At 46.3% G+C, this 24,302-nt stretch overlaps 1 protein-coding gene across 1 annotated transcript in view; it reads right to left on the bottom strand.

Moving 5' to 3' along the window:
- The window catches only part of DMRT1 (doublesex and mab-3 related transcription factor 1), a 107,365-nt gene that overhangs the window by 55,147 nt on the left and 27,916 nt on the right, over positions 1–24,302 (bottom strand). The window contains exon 3 of the mRNA XM_059142250.1: positions 9,195–9,482. Coding sequence (XP_058998233.1) covers positions 9,195–9,482 — 288 coding nt within the window. The remainder of the gene's footprint in view (positions 1–9,194; positions 9,483–24,302) is intronic.

Raw genomic sequence — 24,302 nt, 5'->3', positions numbered from 1 at the left:
AACACATTCTACCAATCCAGCTGGCCAACCAGGTGCCCCAGAGATGTTTTGTGACCCTGTTCTCTCAACCTTTCTACTGTCATATTCCTAATACAGTTTTCTAAAAATAGGGCAAACTAGCCTCTCCCATGCATTCCCTTGATTTCGGTCTTTATTTCAATTAAGGAGGGACACTTAGCAAGCCATATAAAATGGGCTTGCAAGAAATTTGAGCCTCACCCAGCCATGTACTTAAACACTCTGAAAAGCAGCTGATTTTGCATCACATTCACATTACTTAGGAAAAAATGTAAGCTAAAAGGGCAAATATAAACAGATAAGATTTTGGCCATTAGCCCAACCAAATCAAACCTGAAAGCTTTTAAGAACTGTGATCTAATTATCTGATGTTCAAGCAGACTACAGAATCCCCAAATTACTGGATTCTTTACTAACCTGGTGCTACTGTGTCAGAGATCAGGTTATGTAAAAATCTTGCAACAGACCAATAATGTATTTCTTTCTGCCCTCAACTGAATACAGAGCAGTCCCCGGGGTACCCCAGCACTGTGCAGGGTTTTCCAGCTCCATCCAGGTGACACTGAACTTGTGTTAGAACGGACATGAACCTGCATGTACCAGAGTCTTCCCAGGTTCCTAGACACCTGAGCCCCCCTAAACACGGGGGCTGCCTGGATGCTACTGGACTGCTTCCTGCAGGCTATCAAACAGCACCTCAGGATGTTAAGGGCCCAGTCCCTGGTCAGCACTGCCCGCCCCCAGGGCCAGGTTTCCAGAGGCCACTTCTATCTCTTCTGTCATCTGCACCAAAACACTTGGCATAAATGCCCGCCCTGTGCCCTGCCGCCCTTAGGAGAGAACCCTCAGCCCACCTCTCACCATCTCTCCGGGTGCAGCTTCCAAAATGCCCACTGCCTCACTCAGCTCTGTTCAGGCCCAGAGCACACCCCCCCTCCCCGAGGCACCGATTCCTTCCCACAGTGCCCTCACTGCAGGCTCAGAAGCATGAAGGCCACGAAGCCTTCATCATCTTTGAGACAAATCAGCAAGTCCTTCAAGAAGGAAGCAATAAACCCCAGATGCTGACCACCATGCCCATCGCTGATGATTGCTGAGAGGCAGGGAGTGGGGGCTGCACTCATGCAGGCCTCAGGGCTCGTGCTGCCTGCAGGAGCAGGACTGTGCTGAGAAGGCCCCTGAGGGCCGGAGCCATTATCCTCTCCTTCCAAGAGAAGAATCTTGGGAGGAGGTATGCTTCAGAAAGGTATAAATGCGACGAAGATTTGACAGGCTTCTGAAGGGGAAGTTCACAGCAAAGGCAAGGTAGCCCCAAACTTGGAGAAGCCGCATGCCTTCCCTTCTCTGGCTTTAAACTTCCTGAGGTCTGTGGGGACTTCTGTGTTTCCTTAAAGAGAAGATTCTCTGAGACTGACCCCCTGACCTGGCCGAGTCCTGAGTCCTCACTGAGCCAGACAGCAGAGCCTACCTGGGGTTCATGGGAAGGAGTCCCACAAAATGCTGGATGTTCACAGAGCTGCCGCAGAAAGGAAGAAGGAGACTAAACCACTCTGTCCGCAAAGAGTTAAGCAGCGTGTAAAGTGGACACAATCCCTAAAAGCAGCAGCAGAAGACCCAGGGAACCCTGCTGTTGTCATGGTGACACACAGTGATTGACGCAGAGGTTTCCAGACTCTCTCTGGACTGCAGGCTCGTAAGATGGAGAAGAGACCGAGACGGGGAGGGGCAGGGATGGTGCTGAGTGAGGGCATTTACACAAAAGAAATCCTGCCACCTCATAGAATCATTTTATTTTCACAAAACGTTGGAGAGCATAGTCTCAATAAAAACAATTAAAAAAATGTTTTGTTAAGGTAAGCTCTTCGCCCAGTGTGGGATTTGAACTCACGACCCTGAGATAAAGAGTTGCATGCTCTACCGGCTGAGCCAGCCAGGCGCCCCTAAAAGCAATTTTTTGAATTGAGTAATTGAGCTTTATGAAAAATTCCCTTGTCCTTCTTTTCTCATTTCTCTGTAAAAACCAGCACAGGTAACAACAACCCTCACGGAGGACAGTGAAGCACTAGACACATTCCCAGTAAAATAAGATGACTCTAATAACTGCTGCAGGTATCGGAACTGAATAATGCACCAGGAACATATATGAGAACTGGGAGCATCTGGGGGGAAACAGCAGTACCACCATTTTTCTGCATCTATCCTGGATACCCCAAAATAAGCAACAACAAAATGATCAAAACTACAGATTTCACGGAAGTGGTCAGATACGAAATAAATATACCCCATCTCCCCAGAACCTGTCACACTTTCAATCAACATGAACTTAAATCTCTCTAATTCTCCTTTAAAAACCAAATAAAGGTTGTTAGCCCTAACAGCCTCAGGCAAATACTGAATCTATTGAAATTACCTTTTCCTAAGGAAAGAAACTGCTTGAAATATTTTAAATGGTATCTGCTCTCACAAACTCTCCTTGTGTGTGTGCTGGCAAACTTTGCTGGTGTTTCTTTCTTGAGAAAACAGGCAGTCCGCGTCCACCCACCAACAGACAGGGGCCAATACCCAGCTTGCTCTAAGAGGAGAGGCGTCGGCTAGTTTTACCGGCTGGCATGGGACAGTTTGGAGAAGGCAGCCCCGGCAATCACAAGACTTGTTTGGGGAGAGAGACCCTGAGCAAGGGTAGAGGGCCCAGTGCCGGGTCCTGGCTCCCCTGTACCCAGCCGAGTTCCACTGATCCCTTCAGCCTCCTCAGCTCAGACCTAACCTGGAATCTGAGGTGGCCAGATGTGTGTCACCCTGGGATCCCTGATGGTACAGCTTGGTGGCCCGGGGCAAACAAAGAATGGATCTCAAGTCTGTTAAACCTTAAAAGTTGACATGGATTTTACATTCTACTTCCTTTTCTCTGAACACTGTTTTTTAGGTTTAAGAGTATTTTAAAATACTGACTGTTAATGAGAACTGTCTCCCTGGGAACAAGAGCCAGATTTAAGCCACCCGCACCCCCACAGGGCCCTCCTGTGGGACTTCTAGGAGGTGGGGAGGGGCTGCTGGCTGCCCCCACATAGCGCAAGCTCCAGAAGTCACTTCCTCTTAATCTTTTCGCTAACATGTTGTTCTGATGCTGAGCAACTCGAATGAAAAGAGGAGGCAGTGTGAAAAGGGCCCCATGGGGCTGCTTGTTGTAGGACCTAGACCATCAAAGTGCAGGGGCTTCTGTAAGGCCCTGCGTGGCCCTGCTGCACTCCCCCTCCCATGGAAGGTGCTAGAGGGCCATCCCAGGAATGCTCACAAGGGGGCACCTTCTCCAAGCTCCAAGCTCCAAGCTCCAGATGCCAGAATCAGCTTTCCTTCCTGCTTGTAGCTCAGTTTCAAACACAGGGCTACTTAGATGACCCTCAAGTTCCTGCCTGTCACTTTGTCCAGGTGACAACAGCACGATTCCCCCCCAAGACCTGCATTTCGCATGTTTGTCTGATTCAGTGGCAGATACCTACCACACAGCAGGCTCTCCGTGCCTGCTTATCTAATAAGCGAACACACCCAGTGAGAGGCATCAGCATACATGGGCTAAGACACTTCAGATTGGGCCCAAAATAACCACCTGAATGAACAAAATCACCCGCGTTGCCACTGTGACCGCACCAGAACTGTGTTCCAAATGGGAGTCTGCCTGGGAGTCTACACATTGGTGGCCCCAGCTTCTGCAAAGCAATCCAGAGGCCGCCTGCCAGAGGGACAGAAAGGAGACCCCAGTCCTCCCGTATTTATTTCTGCTCACTTGATATGTACCTCTCCCTTGTCAACCTGGTACAACATGTTTATTTAAGAGATAATGTTGCTGTGGAGGAGTGCACAAGGCAATAAACAGCTTTTGCAGGCAATTAAATGCAGAAGTGAAATTGAGCTGCTGGTCAGCGGAACTAGCCATTCATCGTGAGTCTGTTCCAGTGTCACAAATGTTATTCCTGTTTCACAGCAGGACAGGAATCTGTGATTGGGTCACAAATCTCCAGAGGCTGGAGGCAGACCCTGAGGTGATTACAGCAGCTCTCAGCATGCAGGGCATGCACACAAAAGAGGCCTGAGATGCTGGGATGTTGACCTACTACGCTGCTCTATTTCTTTTAGTAGATTTTGCAGTTAGTAGGTGCTCAATAAATATTTGTGGCTTGCTTGATTTTATAGGGACACCTACCGGAAGCCTCAGCTTTACAATAAAAAGTGAATGATTTCTTTCTGCAAGTAACTCAAGGCCCTCCCTACTGATCTCTTAGAAGACTAGCTTTAAAAAATGATGCTAATCTGCAGTTCTGTCAGTTCTTTCTAGGAGTCAAAAAGGCAGCTCTTTGCTGAGAAACGTGTCCTGCTCCCTCAACACACACTGATCCACCGAACAACAAGGGAAGGAGGATAACAAACAGAACCGTGGCTTGCTCTGGCAAGGAGTGAGGCAGGAAGTCAGCTCCTAGCAGCAAGGCAAGAAGGCAGATAGAGGAGATGCTGCCAAAGGTTTGGGCCCTTGAGGCGGAGCCAGGGTCTGACCAAGAGAAGATGCAGACAGGAGAAGCTAGCGTGGGGCTCTCCAGATGCACATGTGGGACACCTGCCACAAAGGAGATGAAGAACATGACGACAGGCATGGGAGCACCCACATGCTGCCCTCCCCTAGGAAGCTTCCACCAGGAGGGCACAGGGCATGGCCCAAAGAACAGAGCCAGGGCACCTTTCCGAAACTGTGGGGCCACAGCTCAGATGGCTGTTCCATACACGCCTGCCCTAACAACTTGGTTTAGGAAGTGAGTCGTCCAGGGCGCCTGGGTGGCTCAATCATTAAGAGTCTATCTTCTGCTCAGGTCATGATCCCAGGGTCCTGGGATCAAGTCGCACATCGGTCCCTGCTCAGTGGGAAGCCTGCTTCTCCCTCCCCTACACTCCCTGCTTGTGTTCCCTCTCTCGTTGTCTCTCTCTCTGTGTCAAATAAATAAATAAATAAATAAAATCTTTTAAAAAAACAAAAGGAGTGAGTGATCCAGTTCTTATAAATAGCAGTAACACTTACTACTTGTAAGTACTGCTTGAAGGTGTTCACTATTTAATTAATACTTCTCTATAACTTACACATCTTAAACGTATGTTGCATCATTATAATCATTGTCTAGGCTTTTGGTTTTCTCTTTGCTAAGTGGAACACATTCTTTCTCCCCCAACCCTGATAAAAATTATTCCCAATACTTTCATACTTGGCCCCTACTCACATGTAAGTCTTTTAACAGCAACTAAAATGTGCCTTATGTATTCTGTATCTTGTTACAGAGGGGATCTGAGATAACTAAGTAAAATATATATGAACAGAAGACTAAAAATGGGTAGATTTTTAAAAAAATAATGCTTAATGGAAACAGGTCACTGTGGTTCATGCTGGCATGGCCCTTGGTGTGCATAGAAGCTTCCCCATGCAGTAATCTCCTCACTGCAGGTGCACTACCACTGCGTATCCAGGCAACAATGAAGGCAGGACTATGCCCACTTCACAGACAAAAACACAGAGATTCAAAGGCTGTTTTGTATTTTGCTCAAAGCTTCAAGAACAGTTGAATCACACATTAGAAACAAATACAGATGTTCCAGCACGAGACTCCAGGTTCCTCTAATCCGACAGACCTAGCTGTCAGTCCAGCCTCTGCCATCACTGACTGTGGGTACAGAGTGAATCCTTTCTGCTCTGGATCTCCATTTTCTCTGCAGCAGGATGGGCTGAACTGGAACCGAACAGGACCCACTGCAGCTCTGATCGTCACTGGCTTGATGGTCACCTGACACTTTACAAACTGATGGCTTGCATCTCTATAGGCTCTTGCATTTTATTTTATTTTTTTAGATTTTTATTTATTTATTTGACAGAGAGAGAAATTACAAGTAGGCAGAGAGGCAGGCAGAGAGAGAGGGAGAAACAGGCTCCCCGCTGAGCAGAGAGGCCAATGCAGGGCTCGATCCCAGGACCCTGAGATCATGACCTGAGCCGAAGGCAGAGGCTAAACCCATTGAGCCACCCAGGCGCCCCAGCTCTTGCATTTTAGATGTTAGGAGTTTATTTCCAAAAGAACTACTTTTTGCGGGTCTCACACCAAAGTTGTAAGTCAAGCTTGTGTTTATATCTGGTCCTAAGGTTAATCCAGACTCCTACGGCATCAGACTTAGAAGGAATGGAGAAGCCCTATGGTCAAGTTCCCTTGTCGCAATCATTAGGATCATTTTCTAGGTTACAGACACATTGCCAGGTGCACCTAAATATGCTTTACTGATAATCATAGTCAAAGGAAAGTTGTATGCAGATTCCAAAAACAACTTTCAGACAGCAGGGAACTCAGCATATTTTAAACACTTAACTGCCAAGATAACATATTTCAGGAAAGCTTCAGAGGTCCCATTCTCAGCCATCTGAAGTAACCACACATCCACACCACTCTAGAAGTTTCTGCCTAATTCCAACCTCCATGAGTGAAGAAAGAAAATCAGAAGAGTGTTCCAAGAAGATCCCCAGTAAAAAGCAAAGCACTTGGGTAGAAATTCTAAGCCCAAAAGAACTAAACAGGGTGGACTTAATGTTCATATTAATTGATGGTGGTTTCCGTGGCCCTGAGTTTTTGGCAGACCCAACAGTAACTAGTGCTGAGAAACACTGTGGAGCCAGAACTCCAGCTCTCCTGTCTGGTGCTGTGTGACCTTAGCTAAGTCAGCCCTGAGTCTCAATGTCCTTCTCTCTAAAGAGGAGACAACATGATCTGCTTCCTGAGGCCATGAGGAGGACTCACTGGCCAGCAAAAACTGGCTGTCATCACTGGTGCTATTACTTACTAAGAGGAATGGGAAACAACTACAGCAGCAGAAAAGGACCTGGTTCTGCAAAAATATTTTGTTATATGAGAACAGATTACCAATGGCGACTGGCTAGGAAAGAAATTAAGCCCAGCCTCCTTAGAAAATAAACATATATGTTACACGATGTCTTGGCATCTCTCCTGGGCAGCTAACCAGGGAAACCTCTCTCCATAGGTGATGGTGCAAGAGAAAGCATGAATAGCCTCAAAGCTGCCTGGCCCCACAGGACGAAGAAAGTTTGGGCACAGTTCTTCCTTCCCGCTTTGCTAGCCAGGGTGCAGGAACTTGCCCTAGGGGTACTCTCTCCTTGCACATAGCACCTGAGATGTCTCTCCAAGACCAGGCAAGGAAGATGGCTGAGGGAGCCTGTCTCCTCTTGGCTGTCCCTGGGAGGGAGGGACTTGGCAAGAGTCCTCCGAGGAAATCCAAGACCTCTGTCACTCCATTCCCAGGTTTTCCAGGTGGAGTAAGAAGACATTAGGGTGTCAAGCATCATACGCCAGCTCCCATCTTATGCCTGCTGAACGAATCTGATGAAGCAGATGTTAGACTTCGCTCTAAAGCTGATCATGAGCTCACCAGCTTTCTCTCAGAACAAACTTAAGATGTTTTTTGCTCATCCGTTTTCTCATAAGCAATAGGTTCACCTTCCTACTTTATCCTTAAAGCCTGGAAGTAGCCAGGAAACCAGGACACTTCAGTAGTAGTCCCTGCTTCCCGGAATCTATAGGCTGCACTGTATTTTTGGTTTTTTGTTTTTTTCAGAATTACAAGATACATCTTTCTCCTTCCAGAGAAGAGAGTCTCTGATAGAAATCAACCTAAAACCTGCCCCTACTAATAAAGTCCAGCCGGCATGTGGAGAAGCTTGCAGGGGTCCAGGCTGACTGATCCATAAATCACTGTACTTCCTCTACCACATGTTACTCTGAGTTCTCACACTCACAAGGCTGTAAGGTCTCTTCTTAAAAAGTATGATTCTAAAAAATAAAATGTGTTGAAAACATGAAAATGTGTAGCCCAGTGGATTACAGCAGTCATACTGATGGGCTGAAGAGGTTTGATCCCGAACTGTAATGAGAGAATCCACAAAGTGGGGAAGCGTGAATATTAAGAACTTCCCCACACCTAAAAAATGCAAAATAGAATAGAATTGCTCAGAGGAAAAGTTCAACTCACATTTTTTTAAGGTGCACATAAGAAGGTCAAAGATTTGCCCTGAACTCCCAAATATGTCTCTCCACTGTGCTGGAAGCCCCACTGACAAAACCTGAACATGGTAAACATACCCAAAATACATTCTCCCACAATCATAACACTGAGGTCAGAGGGGGCTTGGCGGGGGTGAGTGTCAGCACCTGTGTGTCCACACTCCTGCAGCAGGGGGACCCAGCCTGGGAATGCTTTCCCTGCCTCCACCTGCCTCACACGTACTCTAGGACTGAAATGGTTAAAGCTGAAGAAGCAGGACAGCTTCTGGTACAACACTCCTTTCCTGACAATGCAAAACGCTTTCTTTTACCTGAGATGTTAATTTAAAAGTTCTTGGTTAGGGGTTCCTGGGTGGCTCAGTAGTTAAGCGTCTGCCTTTGGCTCAGGTAATGATCCCAGGGTCCTGGGATCAAGCCCCACATTGGGCTCCCTGCTCAGCGGGAAGCCTGCTTCTCCCTCTCCCACCTCCCCTGCTTGTGTTCCCTCTCTAGCTGTCTCTCTGTATCAATTAAATAAATAAAATATTAAAAAAAAATAAAAGTTCTTGGTTGTACACTGAGTATGACTGATGATCTTCATTTCCAACTTAAAAAAACAAAAACAAAAACAAAAACCAACAATTTGGCCCAGAATGACAGTGATCTAATTCCTTTTCTTACCTTGCTTCCATGGAAACATACAGATGATAACCCTTCTCCCTCCCAAGGTGCTAATTCATCACTAACATCACTGCCAGCCAGAAGGCTGCACCCACCATGTTCTAAGCTGCTCAAAGAAAGTGAGGATGATGAGCCTGGAGGGGGAGAGACCTCACACAGTGAACCCCTTGTGAATCTGACTCTACCCAACGGGGTCTTTATGTAAAATGATAGTGAAAAATAAAATGAAAAAAGTAAAACTTCAAATGCAAACGAATACAAGCATACTCCCTTACAATTCCTGCAGCCAACCTCTGGGGTCACATGACATCATGGGAGCGTGAACCCCTCACAACATTGGCATAACGTGCACACACATGTGTGAGCTGGTCATGGGTACGTCTGTGTGTGCTCTCGACACATCCAGTCGCTCTGGGTAATGCCTTACCTGCCACTGGTTTCCTGTCTGCCCAGGCACATAAGGTGCTGGGAGACTCCGAAGGCTGTTCTTCACGGGGGACCCGCCAAGGGGGCTTCCCACGTCCCCAGAAGAGGAATCCGCAGCCAAGGCCATGGAGTACTGCGGGTAATTGTACAGATTGTTGTAGTAAGGGAACAGAGATGGCTGGTAGAAGCTGCTGTAGTAGGTGGAGTCAGACACCAGGTCAGGTGTGTTCTCCACGTGCCCTCTGCTGGTGACAGCAGGAATATCCTGGATGACCATGCGTCCCTCTAGAAAGAAAGACAAAAAGACCATACAATATTAAATGCGGGAGCAGGGGTGAGGGGGCGGTCCACAAAACTTTAACTCAAAACCCTGGCCACCTATGGCCTTCCTCATCTCCAAAGTGGTAGGGGAAGGGTCTGGAACACGCTGCTTCCTCCTAGGGCTGAAATACAGGATAAGTGTCTAAGGCTGGCCAAACGAGTAACACAGCTGGGCGACCCTTGCTGGTCAGTTCTTTTTACTGAGAATACCAAAAACATTTTACTAACATAAAGCTTGACCAGATTTAACTTCTCCCCAGAGAACCCTATTCTAACATCAAGAAATTAGAGAGCAACTCTAGTTAACTTGGCTGTCTGTATCATTTCTACAACAAAATTAATTGCACTTCACTCTAAATAAATAGAAAAATCCCACTGCCCTAACTATAGCAGTCACACTGATATGTCAAAGAGCCAAAGTGAAAGGCTAAGAGTTGAAGCAAACATTGTTTCCTTCACTTCCTTCCACAGCGGATACTGTATCCTTCAGGAGTCTGGACAATGGTATATACTGGGGTAGACAAACTTCTTCTGTAAAAGGTCAGTTCATAACTATTTCAGGCTTTGTGAGCCATTCAGCTGCAGAGTGGCTGTGTTGCAATAAAACTTTATTCATGAGCGCAGACATTGGGCCGAAGCAACCTAAAGGCTACAGATTCTCAACCCTGGGTCTAGATATTAAATTGTGTCGATGGCAATAAACAAGCAGACTTCTAAGTCATCTCTCCAAAGCACATCCATTAAAGAATGTTCAAAGAGTGGGTCCACGTGCCTGAAATGGCCGCAAGGTGTCAGGATGCCCCTCCCCAGGGAGTCTACAGTCGAGGGTGAAACATGTGATGGGATTACAAATAACAGCAAGGATGATCACACAGGAAGACCCAGAAACTTTTATGGAAACCCAAAGACTGGGAAGATGACCTGCAGCCTAGACAAGATCACAGAGATCTTGGGGAAGAAAACTGTACACCAGCTGCCCTTTAATGGAGGAGCAGAAAGAGGCGTCAACAAGGACAAAAGACTAGGAGCAGGAAAGGGGGAGGGCTTGGGAGTGCTGGACAGGGCAGTGGGGTTGAAGAACTGGGTGCAGGGAATGGGGAAAAGTGGAGCTGGAGTGAGGGGTGGGGAAGCCTCTTCAGACCCTGCAGGGTACGGCCGGTCCTCAGATGATTTCCAAGCCAGGAGCTCATGGCCGATCTGTGTTGCAGAGTGATTTACCTGATGGCAGTTTTAGGACAAGCAAAAAGAGAACCCTGAAGTCTGCAAACTGAAGTGAGGGACCTGTGCCATGCATGGGGAGACACCTCAGCAGACCTGGAGGGGCGGTCTGGGGAGAGGGAGAAGCCTGGTGTGGCAAGGGAGAGGGAGATGGTGGGTTCTGCTGAATAGAGGAGATGCTGGAGGCACGTGCAGGCTACTGGGGAGGGTGAGAAAGTGCACTCCTGGCAGAGAGGAGGCTGACAGCAGGGATCCAGGCACCCAGGAGGTGCCGGCTGCCTCTGGGGAGAGGAGGAGGGAGTTGTTAAAAAACAGTGTGTTCTAGGAGAAGAGAAAGGATCTGGGGGTAGAACTGGGACAACGGAAGAAAGAACACAACGTCACACAGGCCAAAGTTGATGGGGATCCTGGAGGGGCCAGGATGCCTTGTCAACTGCAGCTAAGACATCAAGCAAATCAGTTCTGGAAAAGACCAACCGAGGACTAGGTAAGTCTTCAGGGCCTTGTGGTTTTTGCACAGTGGGAGGAGCAGGAGCTTCCAAGAGATCAAGGAGCAAGTAAACAATGAGACAGACAGACCACATGAGCACGGACAGCCTTCTCTTCACCAGAGTGCTGGTCTAGCAAGCAGGCAGCACGCCTCCGGGTTCACCTGCGCGTCCCCGTATCTAGCAGTGCAGGTCATGCAGTGGTCAGTATTTGCAGAAGGGATCAAGGCGTAATGGTTTTCCGAGTAGCCAGGCATCAAAATAAATGTGAGGAAGACAGAGAAGCTCCTAATAAGATGTTATCTCATTTTTAAACCACAGAGAAGGGTTGAACATAGATAAGTGGGGAGAAGCCAGCAGACAGAAATTCCCCAGAGTCAACACATGGCCCAGAGCAGATGTTCAGATGTCCACTGGCTAAATGTGGAAGGGGAAAAAGAAAATATAAAAAAGGTACAAGTTCTGTTTTACAACCTCATTTCAAAGTCAGTACTAACGTCTCTTTTCTCTCAAAGAACACCAAATCCATCCCCTTAAGCTCCTGCCAATGTTCTGTCAATCCAATTTTCATTATAATTCTTCCCTTTCTTCTCTCCTCTTCCCAGATGGTGAGATGAGAAATTCCAGTTTTGTTATTCTACACCGCATCGAGAGAAGACCCATGCCTGTTCTCTCCTCCTGAACTCCCCTACTTTTTATTTTAAACACCAAACTCATGCCATAACAGGTGGTTTTCAGTAGCTAATTCAAGTGTTTAATGTTGTGTCTTCATTGGTTTCCTGATTAAATTAGCAATTTAAGTTTTACAAAAATGACAAGTTGTATGGGTATTTAAATCAGAGAATGAATGACATATACTTTTTAAAATTTTTTAAATTAGATTTACTTAACATATAGCCTATCATTAGTTTCAGGAGCAGAATTTAGTGATTTATCAGTTGGGTATAACGCCCAGAGCCCATTACATCACATGCCCTCCTTAATGCCCATCACCCAGTCACCCCAGCCTCCCCACATACCTCCCCTCCAGTAATCCTCAGTTTGTTTCCTAGAGTTAAGAGTCTCATATGGTTAGTCTCCCTCTCTATTTTTATCTTATTTTTCCTTCCTTTCCCCCATGTTCATCTGTTTCGTTTCTTAAATTCCACATGAGTGAAATCATATGGTATTTGTCTTTCTCTGACTTATTTTGCTTAGCATAATACCCTCTAGTTCCATCTATGTCATTGCAAATGGCAAGATTTCATTCTTTCTGATGGCTGCATACTAGTCCATTGTACGTATGTATGTACGTACATGCGTACGTACATATTTGTGTGTGTATATGTGTATATATACCACATTTTCTTTATCTGTTAATGGGACATCTGGGCTCTTTCCACAATTTGGTTATTATGGACATTGCTCTATAAACATTGGGGTGCACATGACCCTTTGAGTCACTATGTTTGTATCCTCTGCGATACAAGAATAAATACCTAGTAGTGCAGTGACTGGGACAGAGGAAAGTTTTATTTTTAATTTTCTGAGGAATTTCCATACTCTTTTCCAAACTGGCTGCCTCCGTTTGCATTCCCACCAACAGTGGAGGAGAGTCCCCTTTCTCTGCATCTGTTAGTTTCTGAGTTGTTCATTTTAGCCATTCTGACTGGTGGGAGGTATTATCTTGTTGCAGTTTTGATTTGTATTTCCCCAATGCCAAGCGATGCTGAGCGTTTTTCCATATGTCTGTTGGCCATTTGTATGTCTTCTTTGGAGAAATGTCTGTTCATGTCTTCTGCCCATTTCCTGACAAGATTTTTTGTTTTTTTGGGTGTTGAGTTTGATAAGTTCTTTATAGGTTTTGGATTCTAAGCCCTTTATCCGATATATCACGAATGACATTGTCTTAACCACTCAGTCACAAGCAGTGATGGGACATCCATACACAGTCTCAGACATTTAGGAAGGCATTTTAGATGTTCATCTGTGTCCCCGCAGTGAGAAACCTGGATACCCCTTACGACCTGCCCTTCAAAAGCAAGGGTTCTCAATACAGAAAACAAAGTACTTTAGTGGATAAAGAGTTAAATAGAACCCCAAGAACACTAGCATTCTACGGACACGGGTTCATGAATTTCTGCATCACAACTCAGTCAGGATCTTTCAGCAGGTCTCAGCTCTAACCAGCAACAAAATGATGCTGGTAATAATTCTCAAGGCAACAAGAGGATGGCCTGAACAAACTGCACAGGGAACCTCAAATGACATGCTATGTCAGGTCAGAGCAAGGATTTGCTTTGCTATAGCAGACTGTCATTAGCTACTGATGCCATCACTTCCCACCCACCCATATTTTATTTCTTCTTTCAGATATAGAATAAATTAAGATACATGTTGGAAAAGCTTCATTTCATACCAGTATTCAAATAATATAAATCATTTGAGCTCTTTAAGAAGAGATGCCTTAATATTTTCCAATCCTAAAATGTTTAATTACTCTTAAGTGACATTTCAGGGATGCCTCGTGGCTCAGTTTGTTAAGCATCCAATTCTTGATGTGGCTCTGGTCATGATCTCAGAGTTGTGAGTATGGGCATGGAGCCTGCTTAGGTTTCTCTCTTTCCCTCTCCCTCTGCCCCTCACCCCCCACTCTCTCTCCCCCTCTCTTAAAGAAAAAAACAAACAAAAAAAAAAAAGTGACACTTTAAAAAGCTCTAGGGACACATGGAATTACCAAACGCTATATCTTATAAATCACACATTTCATTTTCAAGTTCACATCAAAATTCTCGGTCAATGTTAAAAACAGCTTTATGACTCCCAGCCTTTATGCGCATGCTACTAGTACATGGAAATTTCCCAAGGTTGAAATAAACATCCATCATACAGCAGGTGTCTAATCCAGCAGCGCTCAGAGTGTGTTCCTTGCACTGGCAGCATGCGTACCACCTGGGCACTTGCAGAAATGCACACTCTCGGACCCCACTAGAGACCCACTGAATCGGAAACTCTGAAGGTTGGGCCCAGCCATCTTGAGCTTTAACAAAGCCCTCAGGAGGCTTCAATGCACTCAAAGATCGAGAATCACTGGTCTATTTTAAAGATTCAAAGCAACTGCTCCATAAGTTATTCCTAAAGACGTGACCCCTGACTGCATTATTGTGACACTCCTTACTGGCTACCAAATAAGAGCAAGCAAATCAATACGACTCCCACCAAATCTCTGCAGAGCTCCAATCACAGGTGGTGTGTGTGCTGCGGCCAAATGGTTCCGATCCTCTTGGCCTACACCCAGCCTTTCTTTGTGTATTCTAACCACAAAAGCTTAACTCGATCTGAGCATCTATCCCCTTTGGAAAACTTTAATATTCTACATAGGGCTTCTGGAAAAATCAAGAGGAACAGTTAATATAGAAATCATTTATTCTTTCTTTTTTTTTTTTTTTTAGAAATCATTTATTCTTGACCTTAAATTATGTTTCTGTATTTATATTTGACTCATTCATTTGTTATCCTAGAACTATGTTCAAAGATTTGCTTTAGTTGTAAAAGGCAAAAAGAAATATTCAAAATGTTACACTTCTTCTTAAGAATGTGCCATCTAGGGATGCTTGGGTGGTTCAGTCAGTTAAGCATCTGCCTTCGGCTCAGGTCATGATCTCAGGGTCCTGGGATGGAGTCCCATGTTGGACTCCCTGCTGAGCCGGGAGTCTCCCACTCCCTCCGCCCTTCCCATCCCCCATTCGTGCTCTCTTTCACCTTCTCTCTCTCTCAAATAAATAAAATCTTAAAAAAAAAAAAAAAAAGAATGCGCCATCTACTTGGGAAAATAAGCAAAAATTGAGAAATCTACAAAGCATTCAACTCATTGCCACAATAACAGTATAGACAGATGTCACCATCAGCAAAAGTAGTGGAGATGGGAGCCAGGATGGGGATTTAGACAAGATGGCATGCGGACACACTCGAAGGAGTATGACAGCAACAGGATCATGAAGCAGGAGAAGCACAGGAATGTTGCAGAGACAGTGCTCAGATGAGCCTGGCAGGAGTCCAGAGTTGATGTCAAAGGCCCACAGGTGATGAGAATGGGAAGTTGCGTTGGCTCAAAACCATGGAAAGCCTTGGATGTGGAGGCCAGCCAAGGACTTCTGGTTTCTTCTCAAGCTATAGCGAGTCAATGAAGGTTCTCAGAGTGAGGGAGCAACATAAAAACATTTTAGGGGGGCACCTGGGTGGCTCAGTTGTTAAGCCTCTGCCTTCAGCTCAGGTCACGATCCCAGGGTCCTGGGATGAAGCCCCACATCAGGCTCCCTGCTCAGCGGGAGGCCTGCTTCTCCCTCTCCCACTCCCCTTGCTTGTGTTCCCTCTCAGACCTCTGTGTTTCTCTCTATCAAATAAATAAAAGCTTAAAAAAAAAAAGGTTTTAGGAAAGGTGATCCAAGCACAAACAACAGATCTATGAGAATAAGGAGGCAGGAGAATGGACTACACTAGAATCGTTTCTTCTGAATAGATGGCCTAGAAGTTAGGCTATGCTACACTTTTTAAATAGTCAGGGCCTGGAGAGGTAATGATGAGCTTGTACAGGGAGGCTGCAGTAATGCCCAGAATCCCCGCTCGTCTGTGCTGCGGGCACTCCCGTCAAACAACCAAGTCCCACCCTGGCACCCAGGGAAGCCACTCAGCTCTGCAGTCAGACCCCTGTTCTGCTGCCGGGTGATCATGTGACACTCCAGCCTGTGAAGAGCAGAGCTCTCACCCGGACTGGGGAAGAGTAAGAACAGAAGCAGAACATGCCACCTCTCCTACCTCCGCTCCAGCCTACTTCCTAAAAGAGTAACTAGAGACCTTGTCTGGAACGCTGGGACGTCATCGTCAAAGCTGGTCAGTTGGGCCAAGTGTCAGTACTGACTGGCAATAAACCCAGAGGCAGAATTTTAACTCCTAAATCACAAAACTCATATAAACTAACCATGCACAATTTGAAATGTATATGTATGTATATACTCAGAAAAGTGGTTCCCCACGTACGAACTCTTAATAGGCTATTCCTAACACTTTTCTGAGCCATAGAGGGAAAAAAGGGAAACATTGGCAGCTGGCTCCAAAGACTTGATCTAAACACTGTGAATTCCTCCTGCCCAGCCCCATACCTGACACACACTGTGATAGGGGCATTTTAACTGCATGGACAAGATGACGAAGCACAAAGACAGGGGAAACATCTTACTGAGTTTGCTGAAAATTCTTAAGCTGGATCTCACTTTATTTTTCGAGGGTAAACACGGCCAAGATGATTTAAAATGGGATTAGTAATAAGAGAAAACACAGTAGCTTGTGCTTTCCCAAGACAATGTGGTAGCTTTCTTAACCAGCAGTCTCTTGTAAAAATTATCAACCTCTAGGTCCTCTGCCAAGATGTCAACGGAAGAATGAAGTCAGACCTTTTCAGTGCTGGTATTTATTACTGGTACAGTACTAATTTGTGCTAGAAGGAAAACAGGTCAGCAGGACTGGATTCAACAACTCAGAAAGCAAGAAGGAGCTAGAGGAGCATGTATCTGGAAAAATGACCAATGGCATCCGTCTGACAGAGACGTGTGCGGAAATATTGCCTGCAGACTGGATCCCTTTTTATTGCCATGCTCGTGTTTGTAACTCAGTACATTTACCTTCCACACAGCCAGTCCTTTGATAAGGCTTCCCAATGCCTCTGCTACTTTTTTTTTTTTTTTGCACTAACATATGCAGCGTGAAATATGATTCACTCCTTCATGAAAGATCGATACCCACACTTGATAAATACCCGTATTGATCTTGCAGTGTTATATGCTGGTCTCCGGGCCCATGGCATATTAATAGTAGTTAACCAGTAATTCATTTTAAGGTATGTGAAGGCTTTTTTCCCTACTCTTCTCTAGTGTCAAGATTCTCAGAGTTGTTGCACTTTGAGTCCTTTACATTCAAACCAAGAGTCAGACTCCCTTTTCAATGACAAAACCAAACCCCAGTTTCCAATATGAAAGATCACACAGAAAACCAGAATTAACAGTTTACAAATAATAAGACTATTTATGATTCAGTCATCTCAGCTAATTTACTGAGAATTGTTCATTTACATATACCAGGTTTTATTTTTCTTTGTGATCCCATGCCTTGCATGGTCCCTGTCTTACTTAATTAGCTTCTGGTTCTAAGTTACCCACCAGGCAAAATCGTTCACTGCTAAGTCTGAGATCTCAAGATTACCCATCTAACGTGTTGTGCTGAATATTAGGAGGATACAGAAAAAGTGTCAGTCATTTTCTCTATTTCCTTGGTTTTTTTTTTTTTTTTTTTTTTTTTTTTAAAGGAAAATTAAGGTCTTAAGACTGTGTTCAATGATGACCTGTCAGGGAACTGGGAAGACAACGGGGCTACCTCCCTGGGATAAGAAGACTTGCTCAGCAACTGGCTTTTTTTTTTTTTTTTTAACACCTTTCTTGTCGGCAGGGCTACCCCTATGTCGATTATCAGCTCCTGGCATTTCCTAGACCTAGGAATAATGGACAGACCCTGAGAGATGTTTCCAGTCTCTCCCCATCAAGGGGAGAACCTGGAGAAAGACACAGGATGTCACAGACATCCTGTGAGCTGATCGCTGGAACCTCTAAGCACGCACACAATTCCAACACAAGCCTGCCATCCTGACAAGGGAATGGGTGGGTTTGCAGAGGGAGAGCAGAGCTGGCACAGCGGGAGACCTAACCATGTAGGGGGGCCGTGTGCCTACTAGGTGTCTGTGACGATGAACAAGGGACCATCACCTCTGCTGGCACCTTCCCCAGATGGAGACACAATTCATGTTCAACATAAGAAACTTACTGTGCACAAGGCAACCTGTGTGGGACCTCGGGGCACAAAGGCTGCAGTCCCTGGCGCTGCGGGACTCACAGGGACAGTGTGAGACAAACACACAGAAGGACAGACTGGCCAAGGCTGTGGGAAAACACAAAGCGTGCGAAGGGAGGGAGAGATGAAGTCCAGCCTTCCAAGTACGTGTTCTGCTGCTGCTGGCTCACTCACGTCACTCTTGTGCACAAAGCAGGGAATGTGCTTGAGCCAATTTCTCTTTTTTCCCAAGGGGTTTTTAAAAAAATGTAATCTGGTCCTGGAGGAACTGCCAAGTTCAGTGTTCTTAGGGTGAAGGCTTTTCAAAACAAAACGAATCTGAGGTTGGTCTTTCAAGCCAGGAGCAGGTCTGGTTCAAAGGTGTGTAGAGTATTAGTGTGGGATACAAATGGATCTGAAGAGACATAGAGAGGGAGAGACAGAGGGAGGGAGAGACAGAGAAAAGGAGGAAGACACTGACTGATGAACATGACCACATCAGAGAAACCAAGCAGCAGCTACAAGAAAAATGGAGAAAATATAAAGAGAGAAAGGCCTTCCAAGGGAGCTAGTCACAATTTGCAACAGGCTGCATTGGGGCCATTGAAAAGCCCCGGGAGTAACACATCCATTGTGTGGGGAATCCCTGAACTTGGGCTTCAAGGACCTCCTGACCTCAAATTTTCTCTTGAGTATGTTCTTCTTCCTAGCTGACCTCTTAACTCAGGGCAAAGACCCTGTGGGCGAAGCTTCCCCGGAATAGGATCTGACACTCAACCCCTCAAGCAACCAGGCTGCCCTGAGCGAGCAAGACCCCCAAGAGACTGACCACAAGACAATGCTTGACTTGACCTTCGCTGCTCACCTGTGGGGACCCATCTACTATTGCCCCGCATTTTCCTTTGGTAACCCTGGAAGTATTTTGGCACTTCAGAGAGTCTAGAGGCATTCATCTGCTGTCTTCCAGGTGCTGGCCTCACTAAAAGAAATGCCCTTCTTGCTTCTCTTCCACTTGGCTCTCTGAGTGAGGATTTTTGACAGCACCAAGTGGTCGATCCTAGTCTGTGTGGGACCCCCAGAGCTGGCTGCTTCTGCATCTCCACACCCCAGCTACAAGCTCAAGTGCTGGTCAGTCCATCCCTGCCTTCAAGCTGCTTCTCTCTATGGTGAGAAAGAGCACCAAGGAGAAATTAAAGGATCACAAACGGTTTTCATAAGAGTCTTTAAAAAATACATATCTATACAAACACACATATATGTACACACACACACATATATACATATATATAAATACACTCTCATACACACATATCCCTCCAGCAGGAGGAGAATGAAGGTGCTGCCGGCATAGGATGGAGTTCAGGCTCTCCTCCAAGAAGAAAATCCTAAGTGGATCTGAAGAAGACTGGCATCCCACAGCGCAGGCTTCCCCATGTGGTCCCAGAGAGCAGCTGATGGCATCGCACAATGTTCCCTCCCACACATGCACATCTACCTGTGTTCCCATTCCTGGGTTTCCGCTCTCCCTTCCCTCCTCCCCCTGCATGTTCCCCCTTCTACATCTCCTCCCTGTGTCCCTCAGAACTTCAGGGGGCCACCCAGGAAAACTGCTGGCTGGCAGAGAGAACGAGAAAATGCCATTTCTCTGACTTCGCTAGAAAATGTCCCATGCCATGAAAGTTTTCTCCCTTTTAGGCTAGCACAGAATTCCGGATCACTGGCAAGAGGCCAGGGACAGCACGTGTCTCTGTTGATATCGCCAGTGGGCCTGACAAGTAGCAGGGCCACCAAGAGTCTCCCAGCCAGCCCGGGTTTGGGAGGGGATGGAGAAGAGAGGAGGGATGCCCCCTGCTCTTCTGAAAGAGACCTTACAGGGCATCCCTTCCTCCCTCTTTTTTGTATCCCTTGCTCTGGGAAAACTTGAAGTTAGGAGCATTTGTGACAGACTGTGAATACAGATCTGTGTCTGCTCTGGACTGTGTTCAGACAACTTCAAATGCAGAGGCTTTGTCAGGCTCTCCCGCTTGGCCAACAAGGATGCCGGGCACTGGGGTGTGTCTGCAAGTTTGCTCCCGGCCAGCATCCTTTGGTTTGGGATCTAGATCCCTTCATAACTTTCTCTTTAAAAATAAGATCACAGGGGCGCCTGGGTGGCTCAGTGGATTAAGCCGCTGCCTTCGGCTCAGGTCATGATCTCAGGGTCCTGGGATCGAGCCCCACATGGGGCTCTCTGCTCAGCAGGGAGCCTGCTTCCCCCTCTGTCTCTGCCTGCCTCTCTGCCTACTTGTGATCTCGCTCTCTGTTGAATAAAATAAATAAAATCTTAAAATCACAAATACTTCCCCCAGTATTCCTGAGCCTGAGCTGCTCTGTTTTAAAAAAAAAAAAAAAAAAAAAAAGATCACAGAGGGTGGTAGGTGAGGGATGGGCAGGATGGATGGTGGGTCCCAAAGAGGGCACTTGCAATGAGCACTGGGTGTTGTCTGGAAGTGATGAATCGCTGAAATCTACTCTAGAAACCCATACGGTGCTGTTAACTCACCAGAATTCAAACTTGAAAAAATTACTGAAGAATAAATACAAGGAGATCACAGGTGTTTTTGTCTTTGCTCCTTCAGGTCTCAGATGGTGATGGGGAGTTTGGACGTGGACACTCAGTAAATGTGAAGAAATAAAACACCAGTTTCCTCTCATCACATTGTTTCACATGGCTTTTGCTCAGCTTGAGGTTCTGCCTGGTGCCCGTGTCGCTTCAATGAGGAATCTGTCATGCACTGTGCTTCTGGTCTTCAGGACCGATCCCTGAGAAGGCCTGCCCCCAACCCCCACAGCCTGCCTCTCAGCCAGCTGTCACCCTTGGTGGCAAGGGTGGTCTAGGGGAGAATGCCTTAGGGCCAGGCCACACCACAGCCCCTGTACACAGTAGCCTCCTGCGAAAACCGACCGTGGGTACCCACGGTGATGCCAGGACCAGCAGTCGGAGCCCGGCTCTAAACCCAGCACAGGCTGGCGTGTTTGTGTCAAGAAGTCACACCTCATGTCTGACCGCAGCAGTTCTACCAATGCAGAGGCTCCCAGCCACAGCTCCCTGTCAGGGGTCCACGAGGTCAAACCAATTTCCACAGTAATATACAGATGTTACCTGCCTTCTCCACTGTGTTGACCGTTGTGCTGGTGATGTGGAAGCAGTGGTGGGGACATCAAGGCAGTCCTACCAAACTGCTCCAGTGGTCACTGGGTCCCTCACAGCCTTCCTCATTTGTAATTTTGTAAAATACTAAAGAATTTAAAAATTTTATGTCATCTTGCTTAAGATGCCCTTGATGAAGCAGGAAAAAAAAAAAAAAAAAAAAACAAACAAACCTCGATGAAATCTCTACCTTTGCCCGTCCCTTTTTAATATCCCGTGACAAGGTGGGAGGGATGCATAAAGCACTTCTCTGCAGCAACCTGAGGGCAATGGTTTCCTTGAACGAGGTACTTTGTCCAAACGTCCGAATGAAGAGCTAGATGCTCGGCTTTTTTTATGGAACACATATATACTTGAAAGAATGATGACAAACTGGCTACTGGGGCTTGGGTGCTTGGCACGGTCTTCAAAAGGAACAAAGCGAGCCTGTCACTTCAAGGAAAACAACTGACAGTATTTACTGCCCAAAAATCGAGCTTTCAAGTAAAAATCAGAATTTTTGGAAACTTAGGTCTGCCACCATGCACTTGACAGCTTCCCAAATTTGAAGACTGTTTTGACAAGCTCAGTAGCGATATTAACAAATAGGATTTTTCTGATATTTTGCAATGAAATAAGGCCTCTGGAAGATCTGTACAACTCAGTGAACTCGTATTTTTCCAAATGACCAATGAATGATGTTATAAAATAATGCATGGGTGAAAGGTCCATCTAAAGTGCAGGATGGCAGGTGCCTGGGTGGCTCAGTCCGTTCAGCATCAGAAACTTAATTTCGGCTCAGGTCATGATCTCAGGGTCATGACAAGGAGTCCTGTGTTGGGCTCTGCACTCAGTGGGGAGTCTGCTTGGGGTTTTGTCTCTCTCCTGTCCCTCTACCTCTACCTTCACCTACACACGTGCACAACCACTCTCAAAATGAGTAAATCTTGAAGTAAGTAAATAACTAAAGTGCAAGATGGACCGATGGGTTTTAATTTGGAAAGAACAAGAGGCTCGTTAGCATGGTTTCAGACTTTACCCTGCAACTAATCTTTAAGAAATCATCACCAGGACACCTGGCTGGCTCAGCTGGCTCAGACTCTTGGTTTCTGCTCCGGTCACGATCTTGCCGCTGTGAGATCCAGCCCGGCCTCAGGCTCTGAGCTCAGTGCAGAGTCCGCTTCAGGTTCTCGCTCTCCTCTCGCTATGCCATCTCACCCTCTCTCCCTCTTTCTCTCTCAAATAAATAAGATATTTAAAAATAAACAAATAAATCATGTTTCAAGTTTTGGTCCGCTATCAGAAAACAGGCACAAGGGTCTCAAGAGGCTATTCAAACACTACTCTCCGTTCTCCAAATATTTATCTATGTAAAACCGAATTTTCATGTATCTCAATCCAAACAACAAGCTGAAGAAGCAGATGATGGGAACTCAGCCACGTCTCACTAAGGCAGACTTAAAACAGTTTGCAAAAACGTCAAAACAATGGCAATCTCCTTACTAAGTTTTAATTTGGAAAAATATACTTATTTTTTTCATTAAAATATGTTGCTTCTGCTAACAAGTGACAGATTTATTAAAAGAATTAACAAATGTGTTTTTAATTTCTCGGTTTTGGGCTTTAATTCCATAAATGTTGATAGATAAAATCCACATCTTTACGAGCTCCTTGAGGTCCTTGATGATTTTTAAGAGCGGGAAGGGATCCTTGCCCCTGAAGTGTTTGCAGGCCTGGGTCTTGAGTCTTCTCCTTCCAGAAGGACTGACTTCAGAGCGAATGGAGTCCGGGGTCCCATCCTGAGCTAACTGCTGCCAGAGTTAGCAGTTAGCAACGAGTCCCAGGGGGCACCACTGGCTCTGACCTTAAGCCAGAAACTCTCTTTTCAGTGGAGCGGACACTAAGCACTGCCCCGTATGGCCAGGCAGCAGCACTTCTGGGTGAGAGCACTGGCTCCCACGTCCAACTGCTCCATCAGATCTACGCTCTACTGCCCCAGGACCCGGGATCCAGGCACTTTGTGCTCTGCGCCCCATGTCTCCGGGTACCGTGGGGATAAGGCTGCCACTGACACCAAAGAGGGCCCAGAAGGCTCTGACGCACGGTAAGTGCTCCAGAGATGTTAGCTATTATTCTCATCGCTGTTACAACATAGTGGTGGCCTTCTCTGCCATCAAGCAAGAGAGCCGCCAAATAATTCTGGGAAAAAAAAAAAAATCCCTGCCACACATACTCATCTTTGGGGTACCACAGAAGGGCTGCGCTGCACCTGGCAGAGGCTTCCTGAACGCAAATGAACTTGGAAAGGAACAGAATCCTCTGCGCCTGGCCTTCTCTGAGGTCAGACGGTAGCCTTGAGTACAGGCAGTGTGGTATCACTCCCTAAAGTCATAATCAGGAAATGCGGGAACAATCTGTTTCTCCCACAAGGCAATCATGACAGGGCTATTTTAAACGTCAAACACGAACCTAGAGCCAGGAAAGCAAACGAACTCTTCCTGTGTACCTGCCACGGGCCTGAACCCATCTCGATCCAGTTTAGTGAATATAGCCATGGAGGGGTGGGCAGAGCTGACCCCTGCTTCCTGTCCTCAAACTCTCGTCTCCCATCCCCACCGCCTGGAGTACTCAGTTCTGCTTCTGAGAAGCACAGCGATGATGGTGCCGCTTCCCTTAAGTCAGTCATGGATTTTATTTATTTGGGGGTCCGCTGCTGTTCCAAGGCTGAACTTTTAGCTTGCTATAAAGTTAATGTGCTATTCAATGTTCATTCCAGGCAAGACTGTGGGGCTGTGTATTTTCTGCCACCCCCAGAAGCCCATTATCTGTAATTGCCCATTACCATGCATAATTATTTCTCCTAGCCTGGTCCGTGACCTCCAGGGCTGCAGGCTGTTACAGCTCATGCTCCATCTCACCAAATTTGTGAAGGCAGCTCTCCTGACCCGTAGTACCTGCAAGGGGCTGTTCCGAGTCAACACCAGAAGCGTCCGCAGGCGCGCTTACCTCGAATCAGCGATGTTTCAGATTTCTTCCCGATGCACCTTTCCCACC

Source organism: Mustela lutreola, chromosome 12 (assembly GCF_030435805.1).
Source record: "Mustela lutreola isolate mMusLut2 chromosome 12, mMusLut2.pri, whole genome shotgun sequence".
NCBI classification, from domain to species: domain Eukaryota; kingdom Metazoa; phylum Chordata; class Mammalia; order Carnivora; family Mustelidae; genus Mustela; species Mustela lutreola.
The sequence above is the reverse complement of the archived record's forward strand: the minus strand, read 5'-3'. Positions and strand labels throughout refer to the sequence as shown.